General features: G+C 30.2%; 2 protein-coding genes across 2 annotated transcripts; both read left to right on the top strand.

Moving 5' to 3' along the window:
- Positions 1-282: 282 nt before the first annotated feature.
- On the top strand, positions 283-3,313 carry LOC142317717 (KRAB-A domain-containing protein 2-like). Its single transcript, XM_075354264.1, is given in 5 exon segments — positions 283-363; positions 2,063-2,144; positions 2,707-2,775; positions 2,778-2,944; positions 3,131-3,313. Coding segments are annotated over 5 exon segments (582 nt in total).
- Positions 3,314-4,462: 1,149 nt separating this feature from the next.
- On the top strand, positions 4,463-4,945 carry LOC142317718 (uncharacterized). The gene has a single exon (XM_075354265.1). It carries the CDS (start codon positions 4,463-4,465, stop codon positions 4,943-4,945), a length of 483 nt encoding a protein of 160 aa, XP_075210380.1.
- Positions 4,946-13,474: the final 8,529 nt, after the last annotated feature.

Consider the following 13,474-nt stretch of genomic DNA (forward strand, 5'->3'; position numbering starts at 1 on the left):
AAGGCAGTTCTCGTCGTCAACATTTCTCCTCGCATGGAAATACACCTTAAAAACACCATGACCGGTCAGGAATTGGGTGAACCAGTAATTAAGCTCACCGAATCCCCTGCCGGTCCACTGATCGACATCCCTTATCAAAGGATAGATCCAACGTCCCTTCGTTGAGTTGTTCCACCTATTCTGCCAGTTGGTTATCATATCATTAAACGCCTCATCCATGTTTACACCCCTACTGACTTTATCCTCACTTCGGCCAGTTTTTGTACTGGAGGAACACCCAAAATGGCAAAACGCGCCTCAGATGATACCGAAGAATACGCAGTCGCGACGCTTAGAGCCATTCGTCTTTGGACTCCTTCAAGGGTATGTATATTTCTGTAATTAGTCGTAGCTCTCCTCCAAAAAGGTACAGCATATATCAAAATTGAATTTTGTAGATGAACATACAACCGTCTCTTGAACGCTCAACGACCAGACACATTCGCCAAAAGCTTCTGCCTTCGTACATGTCTCCCTCACATGCATCGAGAAATTTCTTCTTTAGTCTAGCCAAATTCCTAAGTACTTAATCTTAGATTCAGCTCGCACAGGATAGCCCAGAACCTGTGTGGGTATCTGCCGGTTTCTCCTTCTTCATGGGAATAAATCTGGTTTTCTCATGCGATAAGATTAGTCCCTTATCATTGATCTACCTGTTAACCATATCAATGGCAATATTCGCTCTTGGGAATTCTATGCGCTATCGATCAATGATTCGTGAATATTTGTTTGTAAGATTTTGACTATGAGATGTGGTCAAACAACAGGCCAAATTTCACACAGCTGCTGAAACAATTCAGTTATTGTGTCAAAAGTTTACCAAGTCGATAATTCCACGAAATGGTAATGTCAATTGGTCACCAAGATCGCGTGATTTGACTTACTTTCTCTGGATTTGACTTTTTTCTCTGGATTTATGTTAAGTCACAAATCTATAGCAACAAAACAAAATAAATTGATGAAACCAAATATTCGACAAGTTATTAGTGGAATTCAAGCTGATTTGTGTGAAAAATTCACACAAAATTCACCAAAATTTTGTAGATATATGTCAAGCAAAGTCGTGAGGCCATATCAATGATACTGTTTTTCGAACATGTTATTAGCTGGGAAATAAATAAAAAAATTTTGGTTAATATTAGACATTTTTTGTGTTATTGCAATTTTACATTTTTTCTTTGATAATGAAACACTCCACATATATATATATATATATATACACGCAGAGGACATGAATACATACAACACAATAATATCAATATGTCAATAAATACATTAATATATATATATATATATATATATATATATATATATATATATATATATATTACAGTCAAAGGCCGATTTACAGTCATTCTCAGGTTTGACTAGTCAAATCTGCAGATTGACTAAGCTTCGTAGTCAAAGCTGAAGACAGACTTTCTCCTTCGGCCTTTGGCTAAAATGCTTTTAAGCAATCCTTGGAGCAACGAAATCGACCAGACAAAGTTGAAAACTCATCAGACAATCAGCTTTGTCATTAAATACTTAGCTGACAATGTGTTTTTTTATCTTAATTTCACATGTTTTATTGTTGAATCAATAATGTTTTTTTACTTCATATATCTCCTGGTATAAAATGAAAAGAATAAATGTAAAAATCGGCCTGACTGTAACAAATACAACAAACTAAATTCTGCCTTTAAAATTCCTAATAAAATGTAATCGACCGATTAAAGCTCGCCTTTATGTGAGCCAATAGAGGAAAATTTCGGGCACATTCACTCTACATTATTTCTGGTGGCAGATATAAGAGTGAACGTTATATTTTTTAAAAAAACGCCTGATTATTTTTTACTAGGAATGTGACATTTCTTTTTAATTCAAATATATTTTCATGAGCTCTCCAATTTTTCCAGTCTAATATACTGTTTCAAAATATTTGTAATTGCTCGGATATTTGTTTTTTTGAAAAAATGCAACAAAAATGAAATTTATTATTGAATAAAGTGAATTTATTATATTCGTATTATTACATTAATAGAGTTTGGAGACAATGGGACAAATTACAATAGACGCTTCACTTTCTTTCACTTTGAAAGAAAGTGAATACTTTCTTTCAAAGTGTAATAACAAAGGCAATATATTTATTAGCTTTATTATAGGGTCCATTTTTTCAGAATGAAGTGCTAATAAATATATTGTTCAGATTTGGAAAACCCTGCACATTAATAAAAGCACTTACTTTTCCCATGAACCTTGCTAAGAATGGTAACCATGTCTTTCTTACATTGCAATCCAAATAGGTGTTGGGTCTAATTAAGACGCACAAATATACCCTTTCTTGAAGAATAAGTAATAAAGTAATAAATTTTAGTCCCTATTAAGAAACATCTCAAAACTACTAACAATAGATTCAAACTGTATAAAATATTGTGCATTCGTGCACCACGTTTAGGTTTCGTTGAAAGTTCTGACCGATCGTAGAGCGTTTACAAATGTCATATCCCGGAGTTTGCTCATTTATTATAAACAAAATGACTGACAGTGAATGTTCTAAGGATGGCAACGGTGTGGATAAAGTTAATCTTAAAGAAAAATTCATGGCGAAAATCGCAGATTTAAACAAAAGTGACCGTTCTTTCCATATTGAAAATAAGTAAAAATATGAAGAACTAATTCGTGAAGTGTTATCCGCTAAAACAGCTGAAAAGAAAACCGCTAGGGATTATAGACGTTTGAAACGTTTTGATGTTGTGCAAATGGAGACGATAAAAAATTGATGAAGCCACTGTCAGACAAGCAAACTATTTTGTATTACGTTACAGACGATGAATTGTTCGATGTAATTGATAGTGCACATCGCGAGTGCGGTCACGGAGGCAGAGATAGAATGGTCAAAGCGTTGAGCACTAAATATGCCAATGTAACAAAAGAGTGCATAAATTATTACCTGAATTTGTGTGAGTCGTGCCAAAAGAAGAAAAGTCATCCTAGAAAAGGACTGGTTGTAAAGCCATTACTGTTCAAAGAAATTCATGCACGCGGACAAGTTGATCTCATCGACATGCAGACTTGTCCCGATGGTGAATACAAATATATTCTAAATTAGCAAGATCATTTGTCGAATTTGTTGATTTTACGTCCATTACGTACAAAGAGAACAGCAGAAGTAGCTCACACACTTACCGATATTTTCTGCATTTTGGGAGCACCATCTGTACTTCAGTCTGACAATGGCCGAAAATTTGCTAACCGAGTTATTGAGGAACTAAAAGACATGTGGCCAGATTGATCCATCGTACATGGCAAGCCTCGTCACTCACAAAGTCAAGGAAGCATCGAACTAGTTAACCAAGATGTACAGAAAATTCTTTTCACTTGGATGGAAGATAATAAAAGTAATCATTGGAGTGAGGGTCTCAGTATTTGCCAGCTGCAAAAAAATAGTGCCTATCACACCGGAATACGACAAACTCCGTTTGAAGTTATGTTTGGTGAGTAATAAGACATTTTCAAATTAAAAAATATTATTTATTCGCTATTATTTGCTGTAATTATTAATAAAACATAACAATAAAATAAAAATATTATTTTTAATATTATAAAAAAACGTATCTATAACTGCGAGCAGTTATATTTCTGTCGGGGGAAACTTTAAACTTTTTTTAAAAGAGAATTAAATAACTTTATTACTGTTGTTATTTTTTTAATTAATATTAAATTAATAATTATTAATAATTAAATATTACTTAAAAATGAATAATTATTATAATTAATCGCTCGAGGTGGGTGTGGAGAAACAAATCGCAAGCGAGAGCAATAGAAAAATTACAATTTCCCTAATAATATAATTTCAGTATTTTTAATACGAAATATTTATGAATTATTAATATTTATTCGATTATGGTTCTGCAGGAAGAAAAGCTCATGTTGGAATACAGACATTATAGGATTCTATTAAAAAAGTTCTGCAAACTGAAGAAGATTTAGATAACGCACTTGAATCAGTAAAACAGCATAACACAGAATCTGACTGTGAAACCTCATCGGCAGAAGATACAGTGGATAATGTAAACGAACATTCCTTGAAGAATAAAAATCAAGAAGTTGCAGGAGCATCATCAAAAGAGCAAGCTTCCGAATCTTCGTCTGTGTCAGATGAGAATTTGAACGTGAGTACACAAAAAAAAACCGTGGATTATTTTAACCGACTTTTCGACTTTTCCATTTTTTTTTTTTTTAATTTTATTTGCAGAAAAATTTAATTTGCAGAAAACGATTAACCAGTTTCGTTTTTTTAGTGTATGGTTTGCTGCATTTGTCAAAAGGAGAGCTCTGAAGCACACACTTGTAAAAAATATGGGCAAAATGTTCATATCATCTGTTCCGATAGCACACTCACTTCTGATGAAGGATACGGAAGTGAAGTCATTTGCATTCGATGTGCAAAAAAGTACAAATAAATATAAACAAGGAAAGAGCTCTCGATGGACTTGAAGCTCAGGATGCTGTGATGAAGCAAACATCTCAAAATAAATTTCCTACGGTTGAGGTTGGAAAAACCGTCACTATTCCTACCCCGAGTGTCGACAGGGGTAAAGGAGATGCTCGAAACGTCCTCGGTGTAGTTTTAGAGAAAACAGAAGGTTTTTATAAGCTGGGTACAAAACGAGGAACTATCAACACACTTTTGGCAAGGAACCAATTCCAGGAATGCAAAGAGACTATCATTAATATTAGTGATGTGCCTGATATTAAATTATCATTAAGAGAAACAAGTACTAAGGATTCAATGTTCGGAGGTCAGGGATTCATAAAATGTAATTGCAATAATATATTCAATTCTAAAATGTGCAAATGCAAAAGATTAAACGTTTTGTGGAACTCAAAATGTCATAAAGCGACTACTTGTAACAATAAGTAGAGTTCAGCGTCCTAACTATTGACAGTTTGCCTTTCAGTTGATATCCAAAATTAGTTTGTTATTACTTAGAAATATATAAGTCGATTGTACTAACACAGAAACAAAATTTTCTTCGAATAAATGAGGTACTAACAATTTTTTACATTTATTTTTTTCATTTTATACCAGGAGATCTATGAAATAAAAATACATTATTGATTCAACTATAAAACATATGAAATTAAGACAAAGAAACACATTGTCAGCTAAGTATTTAATGACAAAGCTGACTGTCTGATGAGTTTTCAACTTTGACTGGTCGATTTCGTTGCTCCTAGGATTGCCTAAAAGCATTTTAGCCAAAGGCCGAAAGAGAAAGTCTGTTTTCAGCTTTGACTACGAAGCTTAGTCAGTCTGCAGATTTGACTAGTCAAACCTGGGAATGACTGTAAATCGGCCTTTGACTGTAACATATATATATATAATGTTAATTATATTGGCATTCATGTTACTCCTTATTACTTTCCCTTTCTGTTTTATTCTATCTTTAACCTCAATGTAATTACCATATCTTCGTCCTACTTCCTCCGTAATATACATTAAATATTCCATTTTTTGTCTTCCTCAAATTAACTCTACTTGTAAATATTAATATTTGTCACCTATTTAATTTGCCACAATTTTCTTTCCGATCCTATTTGTTGTAAGATCTGTTTTATCTGTTTTCTTAAAATTTATTCTTCCGTTCTAATTTTCAATACCTTCCGTCAATAATTCAGAAACCTTCCTGAATCACATCTTTTCCTTTCTAATTTTTAATTTTTATCGTCCATGTTACATTATCATAAAGGGCTACAATCATCAATATTATTTTCAAGAATTTCTTGAAATTTTATATTTGATAGTGACAGATTTATTTTTTTACATGAAGCAGAGATTTCTTTTTTTCACATTTTTGGTACCTGTTTGGGTTTTGTTTATACATTACCCATCTGTGTAATTTTATTATCATTATAAACTAGTGATGTAATTTTGTTAAAATAAAAAAAATTGTTATTATCTATTCCCACGTTAGATTGCGGGAATTTAATAACAAATTCCGGAACTTCTAGGAGGTACTATTGTGTTCCGCAATCTTAATATTTAATTTCTCACAGTCCTTCTATATGTTCCATTTCATTACTTTTGTTTTACTGTTGTTTGTTTAAAAAATAACAATAAATAATAATAAAACCTCTTTCCCGTCTATATATTTAGCATATTCAGTGATTCTTCCAATTCATTTTTAATTTCTACAAAAAAAAATCTTATCATTGGTGGATCCAAATATTTAAGTTTTTCTCCTGTGTATTTACTCTACTCTCAAATTCGTCTTTAAATTCCTGCAATGGTACTTTTGTAGACAAAATTAAAATCTATAAGAACAAATAACTTCCTTATCTCCCTCCTATGAATTTCGAACTCGAATTTATTAATTGTTAAATGATCTATACAACTTATAATTATGTTATAATCGAATAATAGTAATTAATTATTTATTTATTTAATTTTTTAACAAAAATTCTTAATGAAAAAATTGAAAACATAACTCAAAATCTTAAACAACTTTTATAGATAACAGTTTCACTTTTTCAAGGGATTCCTCCTGCTCTCAAACAACTTCTTTAAGAGTTATATAAAATCAATATTCTACCAATCTTTACTTTTTTTTAAACGTAATAATATTTATTGTTCCTACAAATTAGTGCTGGTCATATTCATCACACATCACTACATTACCAACCGTGTGAAGCCGGTTATGCAGCTAACAAATCGGTATTTGCAACATTTTATAAATTAAATAAGTGGAGTATAAAACATTTTACGCGGGATACGTATGTACAGTATACAGGTAGACATTTTCTTTTCATTATAAAAAAATAATACGTTAAGTACGCTTTTAAATGAAAATAACTGCTTCAGTTATTAAACAGCACTTTAATTCGAGTGTGCCATTAAGAAAAACAATTTGTTACGTAAATAAAATCGTTCGGTTTTTTTTTAAAATAGAAGTATGAACAGACTAAGAGTGCTCGACATCAAAGAGATTTGTAAAAAGAGAATATTTATAATTTGCATGTTTAAAAACGGACGAATAAATATTAGTCAAAACTTATTTTCTTGAGTTCCTTTCTAAAAAAAAACTTCCTTTCTTTTCTTCTTAAAGATATGCTTTTAAACTTACCAAAAATATTGAATCGATGTTAGATCTAAAGGTTTTTTCTAAGTTCAATACGTTGAGGGATTTCTTTGAAATGCAATCTTTACAAGAAAGCAATCTACGACGAAAGATGGCTAAGCTTGTTAAAGTTTAGTCAGAAAGTTTTAGGAATCTGAACTCAAAGAGAAAATCTCGTAAAGAGAGATTTTTGGAAGTGTACGGTAACATCAAGATTGGCTGTTGAGGAGGAGAAATTTAAGACGATTGAAACTCGTTCAATTGCCATTTGTCGCTTCTTTACAGGTCGAAAACACTTCTTTAGATCTCAAATCCATTTTGAATATAAGTAATATAGGTAAACTATATATATATATATATATATATTTTTTTTTTTTTTTTTCATTAAATATATTAGTAAAAACTCAACTTTATTGAATAGTAAGAAATTTTATTCATTTTTTTCAAATCAAATTGATTTTCTTTTTCTTTTATCAGCCTACTACTAACTTGTAAAAATAATTTTTATTTTTGTATATAAAAAGATATAGATAGACAAAATTACATATTAGTTTGTTCCTCTCATTACCAAAAAAAAAAAAACCATTAATCACGTACAGAAATAGGATAATTATGACAGTTTTGTAAAAAGCTATTACAAAATGTCGAAAGCAGCGTATAACTTAATTATATTTTTGTTTTTTTATAAAATTAATTATAAATTAAATAAATAGTTAATTATTTAGTAATTTTGTTGGCTGTAGGAATATTTATTAAATTAAGGAAGAGATGTTGTTTATTTCATTTATAATTAATTCGTTTATTATTTGAAAATTCGTTTTAATATTCTTATATGAAGGACATCAATTATTATTATGGACATATTTTTTACTCATTTTGGACATTTTATTTTTCTAAAAACTTGTAGTTTGCAATTATCATTAAAATTTGTTTTTATAACAACTGATTATGATGTTTGAAAAAACAATTTTTTTTAACCTCACGAAAAAGAAGGTAAAATATAAAAATTTAAATTAAAATGCTTAATTTTTTCTAGTACTGATATATAGATGTGCAATGAGGAAAAGGGAAATTTTTAAATTTGCATGGTAGCCTTGGCGGTTCCTAGAGAATACAGAAACCAGCTTATGCCATATTGCTGTTTAGTTGAGATGGATCATTCCCTGTCAATGGATATGTTTTTGCTATCAAAGGATTAAACAAAAAATAAAGTAATATAAAGGTCCACTTACAGAATTTCATCGTCACTTTAATCTAGGACGTCAATAAAATGTACCGTTATCATATGAAATTAACACATTAATAAGGAATTTTGAAGAAACAGGTTCAACTCTGCAAAAAAATTTCAGATGGTCTGCGAATCGCACTCTTACTCCAGACTATGTCAGCAGTGTTCAAACATCTGTCATAAGAAGTCCGTATCATTCAATCAGTCGTCAAGTAGTATCTCTACAATTGCATTCTTTTGAGTATTCTAAGAATATTGTGGTAGGATCTATATTGTCATCCGTACAATTTTTAAATCGTTCATAAACTCTAAACTAACAATCAACTTGCCTAACGATAATTCTGTGAATCGATGCTAACAAAGAAAAAATAAGACAACAAGTTCTTTAATAACCTATGGATGTCAAGCAAAGCCTACTTTCAGCTCAACGGATTTCTTGATAAAAACAGTTTTCGATATTCTTTATAGCTGGTGCGACCTTATCAGTTACACCAGCTTCAACTAACACAGCAAGAAGGTAAGCCTTTTGTGAGCTCATCTTATGGAGTGAAAACCTATAATTTTGTCTTTTTAGTGGCCTTGCGACTACTGTCAGATCATCTCAGTACGCCCCCGTGTTATAAATGGTGCAAAACCTACAATCATTTTTATAAATGATTGTAAACGCCTATTTTCAACTACTAGAAAAATTCACATCACACACAAAGCACGAATATGTCAGTTGTTAACAGCCGTTTTTAATTTTAGAAACGGCTCGTTACATGATGTCCAAGTTCCCCTGACTATTCAGAAATCCGTTTCTTCTTTTGTGGTGGAGGTGCAGATGTACTGCAGTTGATCGCTATGAATTGAATTCATTGAGTTGACCTCCAATGAATAAAACTTTTGTGTTTCGTTGTGACAAATTGTAGAAAGTCAACTACTACTACAGAACTTGTACTGTAGTATACTATAGTGCATGTAAAATCTAAAGGCTGGTCCTCCCTACAAGCTGCCTCTCTACTTCCCTCCTCTACAACACTCCTATAACTCAGGATGCGGAATACGAGCTACTGATTACGTTAAAAGCAAGACCTTAAAACGATACAAACTTGTATTTATTATTATTTTTATTTTTCTTAATTGTTGTAATTCTACCGTATTCGTTTATTTTTTGCTATTTATATAAATTTGTGGTTTAATTATTAATTATTTATTTCATGTGTTATTTATTTATTCTACTGTAATTATTTATTTATTTGAGCTACTATATAAATTATTTTGTATGAAATCATTTTATGTTTTACGTTTATAAAATATAGTACGAATTAACGTTTTAATTAATATTACGTTTATTATAATACGAACTTAATATCTCTGTAGTATTCATAATTTTTAAAAAAATAAATTTAATATTGATTATAATTATATTACTTTTACTCATGTTTCTTTAACATTTTATTTACTTACGTATTTTTTTCTACAATTTAATATCTTTGTTTTGTAGTTTTTTAGGCCTATATAGCTCAAAAGAATATTAGTTATTGGTGCATATCTGCTATTTAGAAATAATTTTCGTAAATAATTACACAACGTCAAAGAAAATCATAACATTGCAAACTATAATAAATAAACAACTCATTTCATATGCTTTTGTATTACGACATTGTTACTGTTTATTTAAAGCAAAACCTTAGTTTAACATATTTTACAGAAATATGTATTTTCAAGAAATAAATAAATTACTTCATATATGCGGACATCTTGAACAAAATAATTTTATTCGTAATAAAAATTACTAGAACATATTTCGTCAATATAATAATGACGTCATAATTAGATACGGTGCAAGTAATTGCAAATCAATTGATGTGATTTTTGGAATACACTTTTTTGGCAGCCGGTGTGAAGAGAAGTCGCTGAGTGATGTTATGAGCAGGGATGCCATAGCGTACTCTACAGACCCGCCTTCAGATATTACATACACTATAAAATTGTATACAATTAAAAGTGCTCCAAGCGGCAAAATAATGCAACACAAAATAGAAAATAAAATCAATCATTGCAGATGGACAAGTTATCAGCATAATTGTGTTTGTATTATTGTTTTATTGAAGAAGAAAAGAAAATTGTACATTTTTTTATTGAAATATATTTCGTTTTACACAAAATTATTCAGAATTAATACTTTTTTCTACTTTTCTGCAATTTTAGTAATTTTCTCACAAAAAAAGTGGAAGTTATTTCCATTATTGGAGGGATTATTCAAAAAGTACTCATTGGATATTTGAACGAATGGCTTTTTACCTCTTCACGAAAACATTATATCTGAAATTATAAACATAGACCTGTAGAGCAAATGTAATACATTATTGTTCTGTCTTTGAAACTAAAAAAGTGGGAAAATTTTGTGACTGGTCGCAACTTGTTAAGAAGCATTTCTGCACCTACGTTTAATAGAACTTTCTCACTATTTTAATCAAAGGTATGCCTCTTGTACAATTTACTGAATCATAAAAGTTCTAGGTAGTTTAAGATGGTTCCTTTTGGTATTCAGGAGATATAACATTAAACTAATATAAACAACGTGATTCTAAATTGTACGGCACTCTCTTAGAGATGATTCTGTAGCCCAAAATAAAAAAAAGGTTCATATAAACATAGGCAAAAAACGGTTCGTTAGCGAGTTTCAGCTCGCGAAACATTTAGCCCTGTTTTCTGCCGCCTCTGTGAAATTAAATCTTACTAAAATTCTGTGGATACAAATCGAGGGTTAAATTTGGCGCTTCCTTATAAATTTTTATCTAAGAAATTGAATAAAAGTGATCCCAGACATCTATCTCACTTAGGTTTTAAGACAAATAGGGTAAAACACGAAAACATTTTGTCGAAAAATACACTTTTTTAGCTTTGGAATAAAACAACTGTGTTAGTTTACAATAAATAAATTAAAATTTGTAATTAACTTCATGACACCTTAATTCTGAGAAATTTGATTTAAATAACGTCTATTAAACATAAATTTAAGAAGTTCAACTTAATAAAAAACAAAACACAAAAACTGGATCGGAAAAGCGGTACAACATTAAACAGAACATAATTTGCATACAAATGCTAAAAATTATAAAACTAAATTTGAAAGAAATGCTTCTAAACAAATTAATTTTTTTTCATAGCTTCTCAATAACTAACAGCTGACCAACAATTAAATTTAGTGTCCACCATTTGAATATTCATTTGAGCGGTGTTTGTGTTGTTATTGTTCTGTCAGTATATATATATATATATATATATATTGTTCCGTTCCTAGTTTGCGCTCTGGTGACTACTCAAGTGTCTCGAGACAGAACGGTGAGGAGCCACGACCTCGCCCGAAATGAGCTGATCGCTTGTTCGAGTTCTCCTCACAGTCGAGCCACGTGCGTATTTCAAATTCAACTTCTAATAAAGTTATGTTCATAAAATTTTGTTTATGAATTTCATCAGGTTCATCTGTTCTCCAGGTGTGGAGAACATAACTACATATATATATATATATATATATTTTTATGTTTTTAGAGCTAGTATTGACTGTATTCCGATAAAATAACTGAAACCATATTCTTCTAGGATAGTTGAATTTATTTTTGTCACATTAGATACATTTAAAACATACAACACAAGCCACATTAGGCTAATCAATGAATGACCACACCAGACGGAATTATACACTAGAATGTTATTAATAAAAAACATAAGTCCCATTAGACTGTAGAATAATAAATTGCACTAGTCACATTAGACTACGAATTGCATGACCACCCCAGACGGGATTCTTTACTAGAATGAATGTATGAGCTTGACTCACAACCCAGTGCTAGTAGAAACCAACTTGTATCTCGAGACATGCTGGTGAGGATCCACGAACTCACCCGAAATGAGCTGATCGCTTGCTCGAGTTCTCCTCACAGTCGAGCCACGTGCGTATTTCAAATTCAACTTCTTAAAAGAAATGACGACTTGAACGTGAATTAAATTGACAGCTTTTTGTTTATAATTTTAACATTTAAATAATTATTAATTATTCATAATTTTTAGTTATACTTATTTATGAACAAATTATTTACAATTATTTTTTAATAAAAAAAAAGTATTTTATTAATTATAAATGTATTGTTTCCATTATTTTTATCCTACTTATTTTATTATTTCATTAACCCTTTCACCCAATACATTTTTCTGATAGTCCATTTTCGACGAAAATTTGTACCAATAGATTTTTTGATTTTACAAATCTTAAATAAGTTTTTCAAAATTCAAAATGGTGGGCAAAAAAAAAGAAAAAATGCATTGTTTTTTGTGAAATCCTTATATTAGGGTTTTTCAAGTCGTATATTACGAATTTTATATTTGTTTTTCAAAATTCAAAATGGCGGACAAAAATCAATAAAACTTTGTTATTTATTTCATTAATAATTATTAATCTATTAGGACGTTGAAAAGTTCTCGTTTCCCAGCATTAAATCCTAATTAAAAACAGCGGAAACTTTTTCGGCCTAATAGAATTACGAATTTTTTTTAACATATTAATAAATCGAAATTAAAGCACTCGTTTCATCAATTCTTTAAATTTATATTTGTCAGAAAAATAATTATTTAAACCATTTAATTAAAAAAATATACAAAATTCGTATATAACCATGTAATTGAATACTTAGACGACATATTTTTATCTAAAAATGTGTCATTAAATCAATAAACATAAGATTTTAATATGTGGAAAAAATATCGTCAAAATTTAAAATCTTATTATCGTTTACCATCACTTAGTGTAAGTGTTGGTGATTAACAAAATCTATACTCTTATTGATTCTAAAGTACTGAAGTACAAAAGATTCAACTGGTTATATCAAAAAGTACCCATTCTAGTCTTTTGCAAAATAAAAGTTAACTCATCTTCTTAGGGATTTTGGGTACCATCTTATGGACGATATTAATACGTTGATATAATTTATTTTACTGTTGTACAAATTTTTATCTTCTATATATATATATATATATATATATATATATAAATATGCGAGCAATATTATGAATCATGCTAACTCATCTGACCTGACGTGCGAGGAGTCATAAATTGCATTCA

Source organism: Lycorma delicatula, chromosome 1 (genome assembly GCF_047948215.1).
Source record: "Lycorma delicatula isolate Av1 chromosome 1, ASM4794821v1, whole genome shotgun sequence".
Lineage (NCBI taxonomy): Eukaryota > Metazoa > Arthropoda > Insecta > Hemiptera > Fulgoridae > Lycorma > Lycorma delicatula.

Excerpts from the sequence above, each read along its gene's own strand:
- LOC142317718 (XM_075354265.1), top strand. The coding sequence starts at position 4,463 with ATGTGCAAAAAAGTACAAATAAATATAAACAAGGAAAGAGCTCTCGAT.